The 22,861-nt window shown below is 34.0% G+C and overlaps 2 protein-coding genes across 4 annotated transcripts in view; one reads left to right on the forward strand and one right to left on the reverse strand.

The window, feature by feature from the left end:
* Positions 1 to 22,861, reverse strand: part of GTF3C1 (general transcription factor IIIC subunit 1) — a 127,258-nt gene that overhangs the window by 62,957 nt on the left and 41,440 nt on the right. For all 3 annotated transcript variants that reach the window (XM_031962724.1, XM_031962718.1, XM_023497884.2), the window contains 4 exons: positions 21,648 to 21,771; positions 10,573 to 10,740; positions 3,996 to 4,111; positions 2,597 to 2,897 (listed from right to left, as the gene is read on the reverse strand). In XM_031962724.1, coding sequence (XP_031818584.1) covers positions 2,597 to 2,897; positions 3,996 to 4,111; positions 10,573 to 10,740; positions 21,648 to 21,771 — 709 coding nt within the window. The remainder of the gene's footprint in view (positions 1 to 2,596; positions 2,898 to 3,995; positions 4,112 to 10,572; positions 10,741 to 21,647; positions 21,772 to 22,861) is intronic.
* The window catches only part of KIAA0556 (KIAA0556 ortholog), a 271,875-nt gene continuing 253,124 nt past the window's right edge, over positions 4,111 to 22,861 (forward strand). The window contains exon 1 of the mRNA XM_031962770.1: positions 4,111 to 4,259. The gene's annotated coding sequence lies outside the window, so the exon portion shown is untranslated. The remainder of the gene's footprint in view (positions 4,260 to 22,861) is intronic.

Raw genomic sequence — 22,861 nt, forward strand, 5'->3', positions numbered from 1 at the left:
TAAAACTATCAGCCTTTCTATATACTACCAACAAAGCTCAGCAAAAGAGATTAAAAAGAGAAATTCCACTTAAAATAACTGTACACCATATAAAATATTTGGGCATTTACTTTCCAAGACAAACTAAAGAACCATATGAATGCAATCGTAAAACACTTTTCATACAAATAAAGTCAAATCTAAACAATCAGAAAAATATCAATTGCTTATGGGTAGGTCAAGCTACTATAATAAAAATGACAATTCTATCTAAATTAATTTATTATTTAATGCCATATTAATCAAACTATCAAAAATTATTTTATTAGAGCTAGAAAAAATTATAACAAAAAATCTGAAAGAATACCTCATGGCTTTTAAGACTGGAATGAAAGTTGTAGAATACCATTCCCTTGTATTATTTAAAAATTATAAAAAGACCAGAATAAATATTTCAGAGAGCAGTAAGGAAATGTGAAATAAGAGTCACAGGACCTATAATGTCTTTCAGTCTACACATTCCATTGCTAGGATTTTAACTTTAAAATATAGAAGCAAAAAAAAAAAGGAACTTAATTTATAAAAATATTCATGACCATTCTATTTTTAATAGTTAACGATTGGAAGCAGCCTTTGTGTCTAGAATTTGGTGGGTAGATAAATAAAATGTATATTGGTGCAATAGAAAATTATAGTGCCATTAAAAAAGGGATAATTACCAGACATGCAGAAAATTGAGAAAGACAAATAAATATATGGTGATATGGAGTAAGATCAGGAGAGACAGATATGTGAAGGAAAAGAAAAGGAAGGCAAGGTCAAAGGCATAAGAACCACAGATGCATCTGAAAGGGAACACAGAACAAATGCTTGTTTTTTTGTTTGTTTTTTTGGCTTGGTCCTTTCTACTTTGTTAAAGGTTGAAGCTTTTATTTAAGATTTTGTTGTCTTTTTTTTTTGTCATATTTCATATGTTGTCCTATCCCTTTTCATCCCCTCTTCCTATATTCTTGGACTTCCTTAAGTTTCAGATAAAATTCCACCTTTTACAAAAAGCTTCTCCTGTCCCCTCTCAATGCTGGTGCATCTTCCTTGAGATTATCTCCATTTTGCACATAGTTGTCTACATGTTACCTCCCCCATTATACTTCAAATTCCTTGAGGACAAGGATTGTTTGTGCTTTTCTTTATGTCCTTAGTGTTTAGCAAAGTGCCTGAGACATAACAGGTGCTTAATAAATGCTTACTAGCTCAACCTCTAAATAAAATAGTTCTGAACATTTTTGTATGGCTAAGTTCTACTTTCCCTTCCTAAGATATTTTTAGGTTAAATCCTAGCAGCAAATGTCTGGACTGAAAAGCCTATCTTGGAGGCAAAGGGATGAACTGGTTGACTTGTGCAAGGTTCTTTTTTTGCCTTATGATGTTGCTGTAATGGTGATGATGGTGATGAAGTTGAAAATTTATTATGTAATAATGACTATAATTGTGCTAAGCTTTTTTCAGAGACCAGGTTTATGTTTCTAGGTATGGAAATCCCCTCCATAATGAATTCAGGCAGGTCTCTTGTAATCTGTGGTCTTCAAGGAAGTGTGCGGTACTGCAAGAGGTACCTAGAGTCAGGATATGAATTTTGGCTTCCTGGACTCCAAAAACATACCTTCATTTTCTCTGCCTCTCAGGGCAGCTTAAATTTATAAAATGCTTTAGTCATTGAAATGCTTTTGACTTTTACAACAACTTTGTGAGTTAGCACAAATACTATCACCCCCATTTTGTGTGTAACAAAACTGAAGTTCAGAGAAATTAAGCTGGCTATCCAACTGCTTTAGAGCTTTAACTTAAAAAGACAGAAAAAAAAAAGCAAATTTATAAAGATATTTGTGTTTGTTCTATTTTTAATAGCTAAGTATTGGAAGCAGCCTGTATGTCGACTATTGGAGGATGGCTGAATAAAATTTGGTGCATTGGTGCAACAGAAAATTGCTGTGTGATAAAAAAAAAAAAAAAATGCCAGAAATACAGAAAATTTATTAGCTATCCTGCTCATGAAATGGGACAGCTCAAAGCATCAGCACTGGAATCAGCAAGAGCTGTGTTCAAATCTAGCCTCAGACATTACTTGTGGTTGTGTGAATCTGAGCAAGTGACTTCACCTCTACTTGTCTCAGTTTTCTCATATGTAAAATGGAGATAATGATAGCATCTACAACCTACATGTCAGGGTTGTTGTGAGGATCAAATGAGATAACAATTATAAAGCACTTAGCATAGTACCTCACACATAGTAAGCACTATAGAAATGTTAGATATTATTATTATTATTATTATTATGAGAATTAAGATTCCAAGTTAGAAATCCAGGTGTTAGAGTGGAAAGCGCTAGACATTAAGTGAAAGGACCAAGGTTTCAGAACAGGTTCTCCAATTTCCTGGTCATTTCATTCTGAACAAGGAACTTCTGCTTATATGAGAAAGCCACATAAAGTCTCTTGCAATATATATACATATTTATATGATGCAGGCAGTAGTCCCCTCCCTTCTAAATAATGGAATTCACAGGCAGCATTTCCTAAAGACACCCTGCTTAGCTACCCTTTTAGGGATTTGTGCTTACACTTTGTTGGGGTTGAATGCTTGGGACTAAATTTTGACCCTGATCCCATTTCACCACGGGATGTTCTTCTTCTTCTTTTACTGCTACTGGTGTTCTCTTCTTCGCTATCGGATTCAGTGTGGAAGGTATCTTCTCCTTCAGGTACAAGAGACTCTTCAGGCACTGGAGCCAAGTTAACCATGGTGAGGTGCTCACTTCGTGCCTTTTCCCTCTCATACTGCCGACTTAAATCACTTTCTTCTGCAAAAACATGGGAAATATATTTTGTTGTCCGCTGCCGACCTTCATCTTCCATGAAACCCTAAAGAAATCAGATTAGGTTAATTATTTATGGAAAATGATTGAGAATACAAGATTGTGTGTGTCAGCAAGTTAGACCACGACTGGTGACTAAAGGGTAATTATTCCAAAGTATTACTTTGCCCCCAGTGGAAGATGAAAAATCAGTATATCTGGAGTCAGAAGATGTGGTTTCAAATCCTGTCTGTCTGCTTTTAAACAAAGTTACTTGTTCTTCCTGGAATTGGGTTTTTCCATCAGTGAAATGGGGGCAATGGACTAGACACACTCTTAAAAGTTTCTTTCCAGCTCTAATTCTTATGATATATTGGTACCATTTAATAATTTGCGCTTTTTCCACCTGCAAAAGCAGCATATCCCAATGTGCTGTTAGGGATGAGAACAGAAATACAACAAAATTCATCAATGTGAAAACCCCCAGTTGATTCTTGGTTTTTCCTAATCATGGAAGACCAGGATAGCTTGAGTAACGGAATACTAAAGAATGGAAAATCTTGATTTCATCCCCAAATTTCCACTTCTTCTCTAGTCAAATTGTTTTTTTTGGAGTATACAGCAAAAGGAACGGATCTGGGTTTCATCTCTTTTTCTATTTCATGTTTTAGTAGATTTGTTTTAGTAGATTTCTGACAGGCAGGTAAATTGACAAAGAAGCTGACACCCAGAGGGTAGAAATACAAAGTATCTGAACAATCCACAAATCGGACATCAGATCCTAAATAACAAAGTTGGCTTAATCATGCTCAAGCATACTAACGTACATTTATATAGCACTTTAAATTTTTTAGAGGGGTTTCTGTACAATAATCTTGTGAGATAAGTAGGGCAAATATAAAGCCCCATATTATAGATGAGAAAAACAGGTTACTTTAGAGGTTAAGTAATTTCCCTTTGATTATATAATGAGAAATTATCAGAACCAGGACTCAACTCAAAATCAAAGATTTTCTGAAAAGAAGTCTAGTGCTCTTCTCACATTCAACATAGTGATCCTAACTAGTTTTCTGACTAATCAAGTGTGGTTTTTTTTATCCCTGTATTTATACTATATCTAGAGACAAACCAAATTACTAAATGTGAGGTGATGTCATAATGTTACCTTGACCACTTTGTATCTCTCGAGTAGACGACACAACATCCTTGCTTCCAATTTCCCCACATTCATAGCCATCCTCACCTCAGCTTGGGAAATTCCTTTGGTGCCCCTGCTTTCAACTATTTCGAACAAGAAGAGAATATTCATTTACTCAAGAAAAATTTACTTTAGAGCCTATTAAGTATAGAGCAGTGTGCTAACAAGGGACACAAAGATAAACTAACACTACAAAGACAATATATGTTGACCTGAAAAAGTCACCAAGGGGTAAGTCTATTTTTCTTCTTGAAAAAAAATATATTTTTAAGAGCAGTAGAATCCCCTAATGCAATCAAACCCCCGAGATGCTACGATCTCCTTTGAGTTAAAATGCTGTATTGAATATTAAGAAATCCAAATGCAGATTGTCCAGATAAACTGCTGTTTCATTCAAGTGAAAGCTGTATGATGTCTTTCTGATGATCTCTTACAAGGACTTCTCTGACAAATAAAATATGAAGGTTGGTGGGAACAAGGTACCTGCTACTTTCTGAGACAGCCATATTGGTTGAGGTGCAATGGAGAGGATAGTAAACATGGTGTTACAAGACCTGAGTTTGCTTCCTACCTCTGCAATTTACTTGTTAAAACATATACTTCTTGAAGGTTGTGCCTGTTTTTGCTTTTCTTGTATTCCTAGTATTTAGTACAATGCCTGGCATATAATAAGCACTTTATAAATGCTTGGTGACTAACTGATATCTCTGCAAGTAATTTAATCTCCCTGAATCTCAGTTTCTTTAAGATATAAAAGGGGATCAATCAATCAATCAAAAAACATTTAGTAAGTATCTTCTCTATGTTACGGAGTAGAGAAACAAATACAAAAATGAAATGATCCTTACTGTCAACTAAGATGTTTGTACTAACTACTTCACAGATTTGTACTGAAGTTCAAAAGAGCTAATTTACAGAAAGTCTTGTAATCATAAAAACAAACAACCTCACATACATATATACAGATGTATACATATCAACTATAATTATTTTTCCTCCATTAACTAATATCCTTGAACTAAGGGAACTCTTATCTAATTTTTAAATCTCCCCTTCTTCCAGTTCTGAAATGGAAAGATGACATGCACAATACACTGTAAATAGTCCCTAAAAGCATCAATACATTACAGCATAGTATAAAAATGGGTATAAAAATATCCATAATAGACACAGAACTCAGAAGTACAGAAACTATTGACATGTTGCATTATGACCCCTTACTATTATTATATGTTGTTGCACTGATAGTGAGTGATCAAGAAAGAAGGCAAAGAAGTATATTTTTACAGCAGAGTTCATATATTCCATGCTCACTATGGATTGTGCATGTCCTACAAACTGGAGAAGACCTCACTGTGGAGGTCTATTAGGATAAGACCCATTTTCTTCTTCCTGTACCATTAGTTTTTTTCTCTACTTCTGCTTTCAGAAAGTGGTCTTTGGCTACCTTTAAAAGGAGGATATGTGGCTTATAAACCAACTAGAAGTTTTAATCTCATTTCTGATACTAATTTGCTAGGTGGTCACAGTTTTATTTAGTTTATCCCAATAATAGTAACAAATGACATTTACACAGAGTGTTAAGGTTTTCAGAATGTTTTATATATATTCCATTGGAATTTCACAATAACCTTGAAAGACAAGTTACTACAAATATTATCATTCCCATTTTATAGATGAGGAAACCAGCTCTGACTTGCCTACAGTCATACAAGTAATAAGTATCTATGGCCAAGTTTGCATATAAATTTTCCTGATTCCAAGTCCAGAACTTCCTTCACTATGCTGTGCATCTTCAGTTTCTGCATCTGTAAAATGAGGGTAACGATAGCATACCCTTCATAGGGTTGTTATGAGCAGCAAGTCAAATGAAAAGCAGGAAAAGCATTTTGCAAACTTTAAAGCTACTATTAGAGATAGCTAGGGTATATAGAAAATAACCTGTAGACTTGGAGTCAAGAAGAACTAAGTTTGATGGGATGCTGATACATTGTTGGTGGAACTGTGAATGGATCTAACCATTCTAGAGAGCAGTTTAAAACTATGCTCAAAAAGTTATCAAACTGTGCATACCCATTGACCCAGCAGTGTTACTACTGGGCTTATATCCCAAAGAGATTTTAAAGGTGGGAAAGGGACCTGTATGTGCAAAAATATTTATGGCAGCCCTTTTTTGGGGTGGCAAGAAACTGGAAACTGAATGGATGTCCATCAAATGGAGAATGATTGAATAAACTGTGGTAGGTGAATATTATGGAATATAATTGTTCGGTAAGAAACGACCAACAAGATGATTGCAGAGAGGCTTAGAGAGACTTATGTGAACTAATGCTAAAGTGAGATAAGCAAAACCAGGAGATCACTATACACGGCAACAACAAGATTATATGGCGATCAATTCTGATGGAAGTGGCTCTCTTCAACAATGAAATGATTCAAACCAATTCCAATTGTTCAGTGATGAAGAGAACCATCCACACTAAAATAGAGATACTATGGGAATTGAGTGTGGACCACAACATAGCATTTTCACTCTTTCTGCTGATGTTGCTTACATTTTGTTTCCTTTCTAAATGTTTTTTCCTTCTTGATCTTATTTTTCTTGTGCAGCAAGATGACTATATAACTATGTATACATATATTGCATTTAATATATCTTTTAATATATTTAACATGTACTAGACTACCTGCCATCTAGGGGAGGGGTTGGGGGGAAGGAGAGGAGGGGAAAATTTGGAACAGAAGGTTTTGCAAGGGTCAGTGTTGAAAAATTACCCATGCATATGTTTTGTAAATAAAAAGCTTTAATAAAAAAAAAAAAAAGAAAAGAAAAGAAATAAAAAAAAGGAACTGAGTTTGAATATTGCCTCATATTAGCTTTGTAAAACTCTAGGCAAATTGCTTAACCTTTTTGAGTCTCAGTTTCCTTATCTGTAAAATGGGGATGATAAAAACACCCTTCTCAAAGGATTATAGTAAACATCAAATGAGAGGTGTAGTGGCTTACAAACCGTAAAATATTACATAATGAATGAAAAAAGTATTTAGTAAGGCTTAGTATGTGCAAAGTACTGTGCTGAGCTTCAGGGATAAAGACTGAAAAATAAGACAGCCTTTGCTCTCATGGAACTCACATTCAATACTGAAAAACAACACATGCAGGAGGTTTCAGCTGCAGTGCAGATGTAAAGGCCCAAGTATTCTTTAGAGTACAATGGTAAGGTAAACAGGAATACATCTTCTAGTAACAAACCTTATCTGTTTCCAAGGTTAAAAACCATTATATGGTGCCAACAATTTTAGTGTCCAGAACTTTTTCTCCCTGGGTTTTCAGGGGCTATGGAGGAGATGGGAACTTCAGCTATTATTATTATGAATAGCTTTTCTCAACAAAGGTGCCTGTGGTGAATCAGGATCATAGATTTTGAGGGAAATGAGTATAGAACTCTTGTTCAGCTTTCTCATTTTATAAAGAAATTAAGGCCCAAAGAGGTTAACAATCTGTCCAAGGTCACAGAGGTCATAAGAGGCAAGGAGAAAGTTCAAACTCAGAACTAACTAGATTTGGGATTAGTATTTTTCATACCAAAATCTAAGAGACTGTGTTTTTCCCCTTTCCTAGAAATTAAGCTAAAATTCCTCCATCCTAATACTAAAATAGACAATATAAAAATGCACATTGTGCCTCCTATCTCTTTACTGTCTCAAACTGGGTAGGACTAATATACTTCATATTAAATCTAATTATTAGCAAAGAAAATTGATGCTCTCATGCATAACAAAGTAGTAATTATAGAATAAGTATGCAATTTCACAGCCCCCTTCATTCCTTCTTTTTAAAGCTAAATCCAGGCCTGTCTCCACACTAATCTTCTTAACACTTTGAATTTCTCTCTAATGTTCACATTTTTATTATTTTAACAAAATAATATTTGTTCATTTTAACCTTATTTTTTAAGATTTTAACAAATTTCATTTGACCCTACTATTCCACTTTCTATTTCTTTTTCTTTTATACCCAAATACTTCAAATGAGTGGATTCCACACATGACTTCCAATATCTCACAAAATCTTTAACTTCCCATACTCATGCCTTACACTTAGTTGGTACTCATGAATCTTAATTGAATGAATGAATGAAAAAATGACTGCAACTGATTTTCATTCTCACCTCAGTCACAGAAATAGCTGGTCACCAATTACCTAATCAAGCTCAAAAGGTTACCTAAAGAAACTCACTCAGGACTAGTCTTCCAGAACAAGGATCACTTCCTAGCACATGTTTTAATAAATAACTGAATGAAGGCTTTTCTCTACCTTCTCTGTCCCTCATTTAACTTGTTTTGGTCATAGTTCAAAATCTCTAACAAGTCAAGTTTTCTTTGCTCTGTTAGTTTTTCTTTTGACATGTTCCTTCTCCTTTGCTACTTTTAATCCATGCCTTAATTACTATAGAGTTTTATTTACTGCAATAACCTAATTAGTCTCTTTGACTTTAATATTTCCTCTCTTTAATCCATCCTGCAAATTGCTCTAGCTGAACCTTTCTAAAATGCAACTTTATCATGTTTCTCTTTTGGTTAAGCACCTAAAAAAACAAAACAAAACAAAACAAAAAAAAACCCACCATTAAGTACTTATTTGATGCTTAATAAATGCTTGCTGCTTAAGACCCCAAATAGTTAGATTCCAAATTCCCTAAGCTGACATTCAACTGTTTCCATCAATTTGGTTATATGCTTTCAATGCAACCCAACAAAAGCAGTTCCTATTTATATAATTCTTTGGTCTACAAAGTCCCTTATTTACATCCTACATAAAAATTATCATTCCCATTTTACAGGTTGTGACTATTTCAAGCAAACCAAAATCCAAATCCACATTTCCTATCCCTGAGTTAAGTGCTGTTTCTACTCTATCATGGAGGCATTTTTTCCTCTCTAATTTCCATAGTGCTGATTGTTTATATCCATTAGATTCTCTACAATTCTCTTTTATGAATATACATTTAACTTTCCAATAATTCATGAGTTCCAAAGATAATGGTAGTATTTTCTACATCTTTTCTACTCTCTGAGCAACCAGCATAATGCTGCTGAATCAATGCAATATAAATAGAATTACTGATTAAACTTGAAGAGGGGTGGGAGGTACAGTTAGATGTCTATGCCTGTGGTAAGGGCATGACAATGCCATAACAATGAAGCAGTTAATTCTTTGCATGGGCTTCATGTCATTTTTGTCTGGCAGAAAAATTCAGAATCAATGTCCCAAGACCATTAAGCAAAAAGAAAGAAGACAGTATGGTACAGAAGAAGTCACTGCCTTTGAAATCAGACGCTGGTCCTTACTGTCACTAATGAGGTGTATGGGCAAGTTACTTTACTGCTTGGGGCTCAATTTGCTTTTCTGTAAAATCAGGGGATTGTACTAATGAAGAATACTTCTCACCTCTGTGCTGACGGGCAACAGACTGGGGTTCAGAATGAGACATATTTTCACATATGGCTAATGGGTGGATCTGTGGGTTTTTTCTTTTTTTTGCTTGACTATTTTAAGAGGGGACTTTTTTTTGGCTAGGGGTTGGGGAGGAATAGCAATACAGATACTAAAAAGGAAGAAAATTTTAAAGGTCAACAAATAATTTTAAAAAATTAACAGGAGAAAAAAGGATGTTGAAAAGTAGACTCTGATAAGCAAGTCAATGTATCAATTATCAACAGTGTTATATGTTAAGCTTGAAATACAAAAAACAACAACAACAACAAAAAACTGTACATAATGGAAGTTGCTGAGTCTTTTCTACTTTCTTCTTTTGAATAAGGAAATATTCATATTTGTTGATAATCGTCAAGTTTATAACAATAAAAAAGAAAATTTAAAGTATAAAATAAACTAAGGGGATTAAAATACAAAAATAATAGAATATGTTATTTAAACTGATAAATGACAATATATATGATGCATTGTTTTAAGATTTATTCCACAAATAAGAAGGGCAACTTTAAAGTGGTGTGTGAACTGTGAAGGGGAAAAGAGCTCATCCTAAATGCTTTCTTACTCTAAGACAGCCTTGCAAGTAAATAAAGCAGCTTGCCAGTACTACATAATGTTTCCCCAGGAAAATCAATGCTGGTAAAAGAAATTAAATCAGTTGTCTTTACTACTCACTGTCCTTCTGTAGCTGTTCACTCTGGAAAAGGTTTTCACAGATGGATAGCAGTTTATGAGGTTTGCTTTTTTGCTTTCATTTGCCTTTTTTATATTTAGGAAATATTACAAAGTTTCAAAGTCCTCCTCCCTTTATCAAGTACACCGAAAAACCCAGGCCCAGCTATGCAACCTTCTTTTGACCACAAAGTCTTGGGAGACTCCCAACAGTAGAGCAGTGTGGTCAGAAGATGCATTTAGATTATAGCTATCAAAAAAGTCATCTTTTCTATGACTAAGAATTCTGATTTTTAAAACCTGGACAGAATACTTTAAAATTAAGCTAGTTCAGAAGCATAAAGTAGATGCAGATACCATCAGAATGCTACCTACTTAGTTCGTAAGTCTGTGTTAGCATGTCTCTCTCGTAGACAATGTCTACAGGCTGAATAACCTTGGAAATCACCTCATCATCATCATCATCATCTTGATCATGATCATCTTCTACCTTCCGTTTAAATTCTTTCAATAGTTTGAGGCATCGGACCATGACATGTGTTCCTAGGAATACAAGCAAACAACTTTCAATAAAGAAAAATAAATATCAAAATATATGTAACCACAAAATTGAAAATTCAATATGTCATAAATCTATTTATATTGAATACAAAACAATCTTCCTTTATGTATCTGATGAAGTAAAAATCATGTCTCTGTTAAAGACATGTGACTTCTGGAAAGGGCCAACTGCTGAGCCTCAGTTTCCCAATCTGTAAGAGAAGAGAATTGGACTAGATATGTATTTCCCAACCTTTTGAAATATGATTTTTTTTAACTTAAAAAAAAAACAGACTCTTTAATAAAAGAATTTATAAGAAAGTGAGAAAAAGCTACCAGGAATTAATAAAACTTTTAAATGAAGTTGTTAACAATTGTATATATACATAGCTGAAAAATGTTAATGCATATATATAACACACTTTGATTCAATACATGTTTGCTTATTTAATATACTGAGTCATGTCATCAACTTGGTTAGAAATAAATAAAGATCAAAATGGTGGTCCTCGTGGCACAAAATTTGAAGGCCTGCACAGATCCCTTTCAGGGATGCCCCTCATTTGGGGATTGGCTGAATAAGTTATGGTATATAGCTATAATGGAATATTATTATTCTATAAGAAATGATGAGCAGGTTGATTTCAGAAAAGCCTGGAAAGACTTACATAAACTGATGCTAAATGAAGTGAGCAAGAACCAGGAAAACATTGTATATAGTAACAAGAAGATTATGTGATGATCAACTATGAATAGACAACTCTTATTACCAAAATACTGATCCACAACAATTCCAAGTGGGATGGCAAATGTCAACTGCATCCAGAGAAAAAACTATGGAGACTGAATATGGATCAAAGTACACTATATGCATTATTTTTTTTTGTTTGCTTTTTCTTTTTTGTGGTATTTTTCTTTTGTTTTGATTTTTCTTTCACAATATGACTAACATGGAAATATGTTTAAAATGATTATAACATACTAGATTGCTTGCTATCTTGGGGAGGGGGGAGGTAAAAGAGAGGAAGAGAAAACAATTTGGAACTCAAAATCTTACAAAAATAAATGTTGAAAACTATCTCCATATGTAATTAGAAAAAAAGAAAATACTACTGAAAACCTACACACACATATACATGCGCGCGCGCGCACACACACACACACACACACACAAAGTGATTTGACCAACTCTTCCTGTATCTCTGTCTAGAACGCTACCCACCATATACCTATGTGCTACCTGATTTCTTTCAAGTGAGATAGCTGTACTAAATTATTTATTAGGTTCCAATGAGCTCTAACACTTTGTGTCACAAGGTCCCTTCCTAGGTCTTTATCCTATGCTTGAAGGTTTCTTCTTGCTACAATATCAAATCTTCTATGAAATCTTCAACACTGACTGCCACTTTCATTTTCTGTTTTGTTAGGGCAGTCAACAACTCCTAGGCAATCCCAGCAATATCAGGAATCTCATCAAACATAGGATCCCAAAATTATAGTTGGAAACAACTTCAGTAATTATCTAATTCTATCCTCTTACTTTATACAATTATGGAAACTGAGGGTCAAAAAATGCAAATAACTAATCTAAGGTCACAAAGATACTAAAGGCCATTCTTTTGTAGTCCTGGCTCTGTCCCTTTTGGATGAGTTACTTTCTGACCTTGAAAACAACTCAGTATAAAGTTCTTTACTCAGAAGTACACTATGTTGTCCTCATCAACTGATTCATGTTAATATGCTAACAGAGTACAAAACCCAATCTCCTATAAGATTTTCATTTCCTTTCTAGGTAACAAATATTTATTTTGACATTGGTCTTATACAGACATATTGGATATATGGAGAAATAAAGGATTTTAGAAGAAGGAAAGGTAGGGATTTACAGGATAATTTAGGATATTTGGGCATTGGGGTTTTGTTAAAGTATCCATGTAGGCAAATGTCTATACTGCCTACACATATATAGAGTGAAAACACAGGATGACTTACATATTCATTCAAAAGCATGTTCTAATTACAATACTCCCCAAAACAAAAGCCTTCTATATTCCTGCTCTCTGATATGCATAGACTCAAATCCAAACTCCTTAATTTGATACTGAAGGCCTTCTTCAACTCCAGTCTGTCCTTCCATCCTTACCTGTTATTAGTCCTTTTATAAAGACCCAATGTTTCAGCAAACTATACTATTCTAATCACGATCTATTTCTTGTCTACCTGTTTCTGTTGTTTTGAATGTTCACTCCCTAGAATTTCTTTTTAATACATTCTGATCTCAAGACTCATCTCAACTGCCTGTGAAATCTAACTTCACTCCCACAATTTATGGTCTCTCCTACATCAGAATTCATATGGTACTTTGGATACCATATTCATTCCCATTGATATGAGAACTTAAGGGTTCATATGGTACTATAACACTTTCTTATATTCTCATTTTATCTTTCCTTAAACTCCTTGAGAACAGGACTAATACAGAATCGATTTAATAAACACTTGTTGGATTTAACTGATTCATAGTGGAGCATATCTCCTGCTGCATCAATGAAGAACCCTAAAAAAAACAAAAACAAAAACAAACCAAATGTCTCTATGGCAGAATATGATGACCAGCAAGAGGCAGAAGCAGGTAATGGATAAAACAAAATAATCAGAAGTCATTAGTTATACACTTCCTAGCTATGTGACCCAGGGCAAGTTTCTTAACCCCAATTGCCTCAGGAAAAAAGAGAGAGAGAGAGAGAGAGAGAGAGAGAGAGAGAGAGAGAAATCATTAGTTATAGTGATAACTTTGCTGCGCCCTTGATATACATTTTTTACTTCAATTTCCTCAGGTATAAAGATCAATTTTCCTAGCTATATATCTTAGGGCTAACACTTGACTTCCATTTCACCTAAAGAGAAAGAGTTTTATTAATATCTGAAAACAGCCAATGAAATTATAAATCTAGTTAAAAAAAAAAAAGATAAATGTTTGAGAAATCTGAGTTTAGTGAAAGAAAGGATTATAATAATAAAAGGCACCATCAAAATACCAACTGCAATGCAAACCCCAAGACTAATGATGATCCAAAGGAGAGACTCCCAAAGTATCATATGAATTTAGATGAGGATGAGATAATATTTTGTTGTGGGGATATAATTGACCTTCAAAGGCAAATGGGTTGGGTTTTGACAAATGGATCAGAATATATCACAAGGAAATTATAGGCATAGGGAACAAACAGGACAAGCAGAAATGGGTAGGCGTGTATGAATGATGATAATAAAAATAATGCCTTTCTCTAAAGAAAACATAACAACATAGTGAAGGAGGTATAGAAGTTTAAAGGACCTTAGAGATCATCTTTGGAAAATTCTATCATCTACTCCCCCCCATGTGTCTATGTGGTATTATTAATAACTCAGACTTAAGAATTCAATAAGTAAAATTATGTCAAAGATAACTAATGCACAATTCATTTAGAATTTTAAGGCTTGCAGAAGGAGACTAAAAGTAAAATTTCTTACTAAAGGTCTAGAGGCAGCTAGGTAGTGCAGTGAATAGAGCACCAGCCCGAAGCCAGGAAGACCTGAGTTCAAATCCAGCTTTAGACACTTAATATTTCCTAGCTATGTGACCCTAGGCAAGTTAGTTAACCTCAATTGCCTCAGAAAAAAAAAAAAAAAAACACCCAAAATTAAAAAGACCAGGTATTCTGCCTCTAAACCCAATACTCTTGATTTAAGTGCAGCTTTAAATTACCTCTATCATTCTATTTTAAGGTAAGAAAACTGAGATTCAGAACAAAGGGAGTTGCCCAATCACTCACCTAGTATTAGGAATAGAATGGTAATAAATTCTTATTTGCCATCCCCCTAAATGTATGTTGATATCTTTTATTCTTACATCATCTTAATTTCTGAACATATCCTTTCTCCTAACCTAATGAAAAAAAAAAAAAAACTGATACAGCCATCAAGTCAAGTCTGACAGTATATACAACATTGTATTTCTGCAAAGAGGAAAGATTGATCCATCTCCTAAACTCTTCTTGAGGGCCAAGCTTCTAATTCATAATTATAAGTGTTGAATTTGGGATCTTTTTGAACCAGAACATTACACTTATAAAATTCAACAGGTAAAACTATTAGAGAAATATTTTAGCATTTTGTTTCATGAAATATTGCTTTTTAATGGTCCTTTGAAGGACTGATTTGAAAGAAGTCAACAGTAAAAATATATGTCTAGTTCAGCTACTTTGTTTTCTTCTCAGCTTTCAAATAAAAAATACATTATTGTACTGTTTCATTTTAATATTTTGAAAGGCCTATATTTGAAAGCCCCATCTCAAAATTTTTATTACTTCATCTATGAAGAAATTTCTTGGAATGAACCAAAGGAGATCAGCATATGGTTGAGCTCAGGCTTTTTTTTGTTTTGTTTTGGTTTTTTTGGACTCCTCTTATTAATTATACCATGCTACTTCTCAGGCATTTTGATTCTGAAATAATTTCTAGAACCCAGTTGCTGCCCTAGAAACTAGAGATTATTGAGCTCTATATAAAATTTCCTAAAAATTCACTCTCAGGGGAATCTAAGCAACTTCACAGCACAGAAGAAAAAGAAGTGGATTAGGAATGAGAAGCCTTGGGCTCCATTGCTGGCTCTATTGCCAATTATGTGGTCTCTCTGAACCTTAGGTATTATTTCATCTATGAAATAAGATCATCAGCTTAAAACCTTCTAAAGTCCTTTCTACCACAAACATTCTGTGTTTTTAAAATATGGAAACAATATATGCAGAAGGTTGAACACAAAAAAAGTAAATAACTCTTTATGAGTCAAAGTTCTGCTCAAAAGCCACAAATTCCCATGTAGCATTAACATAAATACCCAGCAAACAACAATTTGGTTGAATTGAACTGAGTCCATCATTGCAAAAACTGCTCAATTCTGAGTCTTGCACAAATATGCCTATTATATCAGGTTTCTACCAGAAATCATTTGGTTAAAGAATTATGAGTGGAAAATTGATAGTATTTGGGGCATTAAAAAAGCCAATAGTTAAAAATTTACAAAGTCCAGCCCAGCTACTTTGTTTTCTCATCAGCCTTTAAATAAGAAATATATCTTTTGTCCCATTAGCTATGGTTTTGCCATCACTGAAGTTTTCTGCTGATGGCTGGCTGGCTTATCATGGCAAGAGAGTGACCCTGAATTTCCAAATGCTGTGATATGAGGAATGAGCTCTGGCAGGTCCCATCAAGCTGCAAAGACTTTGAGGAAAGCCTTGACAAAGCCTGTGACCTTCTTGGGAAAAGCCTGCCATATAAGCAAGGAACAGCTCATCACAAAAAGGTGGATCACCATGTGATAAATCTTTTTTGACCACAGCATAAGTTGAATTATTGATATGTATAGTTTGGGATACATTTCAGCAAAATGGTTGAACATCTTACAGGCTGTGACTCAATTAGGGGAAAGAGGCAGTTGAAAGGCCCTCCACTGCAGAATCCAGTTTTAGCTGGATCAAAAGCAGCTGAGGAATGCATACTGCTGGCTTCATGAATCATATGGGACCCATACATTTGTAAAATTGAAATGCTCCAAAATGCTTGTGAGAGAACAGTGACAAGATTCCCCTGAGGGCTACATGAAATAAGCTTTTTTCTATAGAAAATTCTTTATGTCAGAGAAAGCATTGTGTTGTTTCCCTCAATATGTAGCTACAAAGTTAAAACATTCCCCACTTAAAAAAAAAAACCAACCTTCGTTGGAGTCTTTTATTAGTAAGAGCCCAAGAAGAATGTTATTATCTAACAGGGATATTTAGGAAGCAGAAATGGAGTTAGAAAGGCATGAATCCAGTCCCATACTGTGGAAGGGTTTAGAATGGCACAATGTGAAACAGATGGTAACCTGAACATAGGATAGTGGAAAAAAGACTAGAGTCTAAGGACCTGGGTTATATTGTATTCCTGGCTCCACAACTAAGCATTACAGCAAATTACTTCACTGCTCTGCTTCTTATTTTCATTTACTATAAAATGGGGATAACAATACTTATACGCGTTTTCTCAGGGGATTGTTAGGAAGACACTTTGAAAATTTAAAAATCTGGCATAAATGGGACCTAATTTTTTCTTATCTGCTTGCTAAAAATCCCAAATCAATACAAAGGTGTTAATAAAAATTTACATTATTATTACCTCAGTTTTTACAGATAAGAAATCTGAAGTTCTGAGAGCTTTGGTGACTTGTCTACAGTTTATTCAGCTCCTAAGTGTAAAAGTTGGGAATGAACCCTAGGCTTCCTGCCTCCATCTGCTGAAACTCTGGTCACTCTCTGGGTTCATCCTAGGGACTGGATCATAGCTGAGGGAAAATACTCTGCTGCTGAAATAGTTTGGAAATTGCTTTTGGGAGAACAAATCCAGACTGTTTTGATCGCTTGAGGTGATAGATTCGACTGTTTTTAACCTGAATGCTATGATATGAACCTAGTTAAAAGTAAACATCTAGGACATCAATGAAAAAGAAATAAGTTTGCATTAAAGTAGTCCTGGGTTCCAATTCTGACTAAGACTGTGTGACCACAAGAAATTTAACTATCAATGAACCTCAGTTTTCTCATTTATCAAATGAAAATAGTAATTTTTGTACTATTTAAACATCAGGGTTATTGTAGAAAGTACACTTTGCAAAACTATCTATATTCATCTAAGCATATATAATTATATTATATACACTATATTACATATATATGCATATTTAGAGGATTGCCCACCTCACGTGAGTTATTTTTACTAGGGCAATGACAAGGATGGAACATTCGCAGAATCTTATATTATGGCTTTAGTGGGACATAGAAGCAACCTTGGATTCTTGATATATACACACACACACACACACACACACACACACACACATCAGCAAGATCAAAGCTTTGCCAGATCCCACCAAGCTAGAAAAGTGTGAAGTATATTCTCAGCAACAAACTATTTCTGTTTTGTTAGGACTAGTCTAGGTAAGTATGGAAAGGCCCATAAATATTAGGCTGGCCATCTGGTGATGAATTCATTGGCCATGATAATTCATGAAACAAAGAGAAATGAAAAATAGTACACAATCCTTGGCAGCCACTATTAACTTCTAAGTGATAATGAAAGAGAAGTGGAAAAGCATATATTTTAGACCATCTAAAAATGTTAATTTAATAGTTGACATTTAAAATATAAAATCCTTTTCTGATGATTGACAAATGGACATATTACTAGACAATTGGAATTGTTTTGATCGTTATATCTCATGACAAATGAAAACAGAAATCCAAAGAAAGTAATAAGATAAATGAAAAGTTGGCTCACTGGTTGTCCTTGAAGAAACCAAAAATGAAGATGGCAAAGTTATTTTTATTGTATCCAGAAGCAACAACAAATAACATTTTATCAAATCTTTGATTTTCCTGGACTGCAATACTCATGATAAACATCTGCAAAAGTATCACCATTAAAAAATAAAGGGCAACTTCAGACAAACATCTGCTATAGAGAATTTAATAATGTTTTGATAAAACAACATATGTTTTCACACTAAATGATTTAAAAACAAAAGTTGGCTTAGGGGAGATGGCAAAAATATATGAGTCAGGAGAAGAATTGAGATAGGACTAAGGTTTGGAGACTATACCAGTAATGCATTCTTATATATCATGAATGTTTTGAGAAGAGTTGTGAGGCATTGAATAAGAAACAACTACTATAACTACTCAGATATCATTCTTGAATCATCAGCCTACTGATTTATTTATTAAAATATAGATCAAAATTAATACAAAGATAGAACAAAAGGGAGAAAAAGATATGACATGCAAGTCAACAATTCCAAGTATTTAAATGAGCTGCAGACACTAAAAAATGGGAAATGGATGGAGGAATAAATGGACAATAAAAATTATAAATATTTCCTAAAGAATTTAATTACTAAAAACCAGTTGCTATAATGAGGAATACCAGTGAGCCTATATAAAATCTTAACCAGCAAACATTTGCTTTCTTGTGTTAAGCAGAGAAATAAGGCAATTAATAACAACTCTGTATAGTTGTTATTATATATATATATATATATATATATAAAACATATATTATATATATATATTACATATATTATAGGCTATAAAGTTATTTACAAAACTTTACAGAGGTAGATGACAGAAGATCATAAACAACTATCACTCATAAAGCAGCAAGAAGCAATAGAGGGGAAAAACCAAAAACAAAATCAAATTTAAAAGAAGGCTTTGTGAGAGACTCAAAATTATCTACAAAGTATTTAAATATGATACAGGAACAAAGATAACAAACCAAAAATTTTAAAAGTATATAAAAACTTGGATACGTAATTTTTATTTAGATCTCTTATGAAGCCTTCTACTAAATTTATTTTTCCCTTCTACTGCTTCTCACTGCAGATGAACAATGAGCTGGATCCAAAAATGAAGAGCAAAAAAAATTAATGGGGGATGGCTTTGGGGGAATTAAATTAGATTATTTGTCATATAGGGGAGAAGGGGAAAAGGAAGGGGGAAATTTGGACCACAAGGTTTCGCAAGAGTCAATGTTGAAAAATTATCCATGCATAAGTTTTGAAAATAAAAAGCTTCAATTAAAAAAATTAATAAAAAGTTGCTCCTTAAAATAAAGGTCTGTCATTTTTTTTTAAACATCAATATTCTTCGTGATGTTATATGGCTATGACTCATGGAATGGCACAATTTTGAATTTAAGAATCAAGAAAAGTACAATGAGGAAGTACATATTAGGTGTAAAGAGGATGTAACACATCCCAAACAAAAAATTAAGTAGAAATAGTATAAAGACTATTATTAGAAAACTGTAAGACTAGGAAAAAAAAAAAGGCGGACCAGATATATAGTTAGAGTACATGATAATTGATCTACATCCAGTTCATTCCAATGGCAATTGTAACAATGTCAAGAGATTTAAAGGGAGGCCCTGAGCAAGCTGGGTATATCCCTATGGCAGATCTGGGGGAAGACATTGACAATAGTCACATTGGATAGGCAGGCACTGATGGATTATGACAAATTATATAACCATTATTGGTAGAAGCATCCACAAAAATGAAATCTCTGGTCAGCTGAAGAAATTCCTAGGGCAGTGAGAGAAAAAGAATTTTCCAGGCTGTGCAGTCAGTTGATAGCAGAGTGTTAAATTAATTGCCACATACTTAACTTCTGTGTTCAAGAACATCCTAAATGAATATCATTAATCACAAGGAGAGTGAGCAAAAGTGTGTGACAATATGACTCAGTGTGATCAAATGTGTGACTTAACATGACTCAGTGTGATCACATCAAGGCTACTGGAAATTTAACAGACAGCAAACTTTCAAAGTCATGAATAAGTGACATTATGTCCCCCATTCTGATTATAACCATATTCTAGAGCAAGAATTGAACCTATATATGAAAACCCCACTTACTGCTGTTATTGGTTCTATAGAACATGACATTAGGGGAAATTAAGAGTCCTAAGTAGCAGTTAATGTCCTAGGAATCATGTTTAAAATGGCTAACTGTCGGCTAAAGTATAATCCAATGAGGAATTCCAACTTTATGGCAGTGTCTACCTATGAAGGAGATCAGGGCAACCTTATATGGGCCACGTCAAATATCTTGTCCTCTATTGGTACCTCAAAAGGCCATAATCATCATCACAGATCCTCCATGCATTTGCCTGAGCTTGGGCAAATTCCTTCAATTCCACCCAATGCACTCAGTAGGTATGCAGAGACGTATCCCAGGAACTGGGCAAGATAAAAGTTTTAGATAAGAAAGGGTCCTTGGCCTTATAGAGTGCTTGGTTTAGTAGGAAGAGATGATACAAAGTTAGAGAACTATAATGCAAAAGAATCAGAGTGTATGAAGAAGTGACAACTGTCACAGGGCAGGGAGTTTTGACTTTCAGTTTCTAGGCCTCAGTTTCCTCATTTATAAAATGAAGAGCTTGGACTAAATTCCTTAAGGACTTCTCAGCTAGGTTTGTTTTGAGTAGCTTCTAAGTTTGTTCAGCACTTTTCTAAACACAGGTGTGTACTATCAACCCATAAAAATACAAAATTGCAGAATAGACAAATAGCAGTATAATTTGCATTACAAGGCATTCTTTACTTTTTACAAAAATAACAAACTACATCTTTCCTTGATGCATTCAAAAAATAATTCAATCTATAAAAATGATTTAAATGCAACTTTTCATGAACACAACTGCTACATAAAGTAGGCACACCTGCAAAAAAAAAACCCTTCTATTTGTTTAATTTTCCTATAATTCTTTATTCCTTGATATCACTCCTGGAAAAGAATGAATCTCAATTGTGCACATAAGGTAAATTGAGATCTTGGGAAAAGTACACTGATAAAATGTATAATTTTTTTTTTGCCTTGTTTTGGGCAGATTCTGATGCTAGAACGACTAGAGGAAAAATTTTAATGTATTAGTTTAACAGGAAAGCTCAAATAAGAGAAATGTATTTCTGGGAAGGGGAATGAAAAAAGGGAACTGTGATAGCCCAAAGTAAAATGGGTTAAAAACTTCAGGATCAAAGTTTAACGTGGACAATTATTGAAACTAAGCCCTTACTTTAACTGCTGAACACTGGATGAAAAGTTTATCCTTAGTCCTGACCTCAGAGTGGTCAATCACCCTTTTTTAAGGAAAAGAGGACAAAATGGACAGAAAGAATTTACTGCTTTTCTGCAGAATGAGGATGTAAGTATGCCAAAGAGATGACAAGTTTATTATCATACAAAATACTCACCAATGGACTACATGTATTCTTTATGAACTTGGAACATATTCCCCCCCAAAAGGAAAGGGCATGAATCTAAAGTGATCATTACCTTTTTTAGTTTTACAAGGTCCACTGTTGGGATGAATTTCCTGTAAAGGGACCGAGACAACCTTGGCTAAGCCAGCATTCAGCATATATTGATAAAGACGCTTAAATGTTCTTTCACAAAGACCCTGTCAAAATAAAAAATTCAAAAGTCAGCAAGAACGATCAAGAAGATAATTTGTAATAAACATATAAGCAAAGGTCCAGAATGGAATTAATTTAAGTATAATTCAGGTTATCACAGTTTTTGTGCCATCAGGAAGAACTTTGCAAATATAAAAAAAGGATCATGCAAACTTTTAGAAGCTATGAGATATGATTATTCAAAAGGAATGACAAATTTTTAGCAGGAATCCAAATTAGCATCTACTCTTTAACATAACCTCCATATAATCACTAAAAGAATTTTTTAAAAAGTACCATACAGAACACTGGGATGAAGAGCAGAGCTGTCAAAAAACACCTGAGGGAGCAGTGAATATAAGAAACAAAGAAATGGTAAACAAAATACAAAGAATGAAAAAACAGAAGAGAAACAACAGATCTGGAGAGCAAATGAGAAGAGAAAACATAAGAATTGGACCACCAGAAAGCTATGACCAAAAAAAGAACCTTGATACAATACAAGAAATAATCAAAGAAAATTGTCCTGAAGTGATAGAACAAAAAGGGGGAATAGAAATAGAAAAAAACAATCCATCAATCACCACATCAAAGAGATCCTAGAAAGAAAATATATAGAAATATTGATTTTAGCAAAGAAATTTTTTTTTTACAAGCCAACAACAATAATAAAAACAAAACCAAACCAGACAGACACACACACACACACACACACACACACACACACACACACCAATTCAAATATGCTGGAGCTACAGTAAGAATTGCACAGGATTTATCAGCAGTTACAATAAAAGACCAGAGGTCCTGGAATACTATACAGCAACAATCAAAATAACCAGCAGCCAAAAATATTATATCCAGCAAAATTAAGTATAATATTGAGTAAAAAATGACATTTAAGGAGTTGTCATATTTTCAGGATTTTTTCTGAAAAAAAATCTGAACTCAATAGAAAATTTAATATACGAACCCACATTTCAAGGGACTTAAAAAGGACAGGCTGTTTGTTTTATACATGGAAATGAAAGACTGATACTAGTAAATGGGTAGTGCAAAAGAAAGACTGAAGTGGAGCTGAAGATGATGTGACTC

Source organism: Sarcophilus harrisii, chromosome 1 (assembly GCF_902635505.1).
Source record: "Sarcophilus harrisii chromosome 1, mSarHar1.11, whole genome shotgun sequence".
Lineage (NCBI taxonomy): Eukaryota > Metazoa > Chordata > Mammalia > Dasyuromorphia > Dasyuridae > Sarcophilus > Sarcophilus harrisii.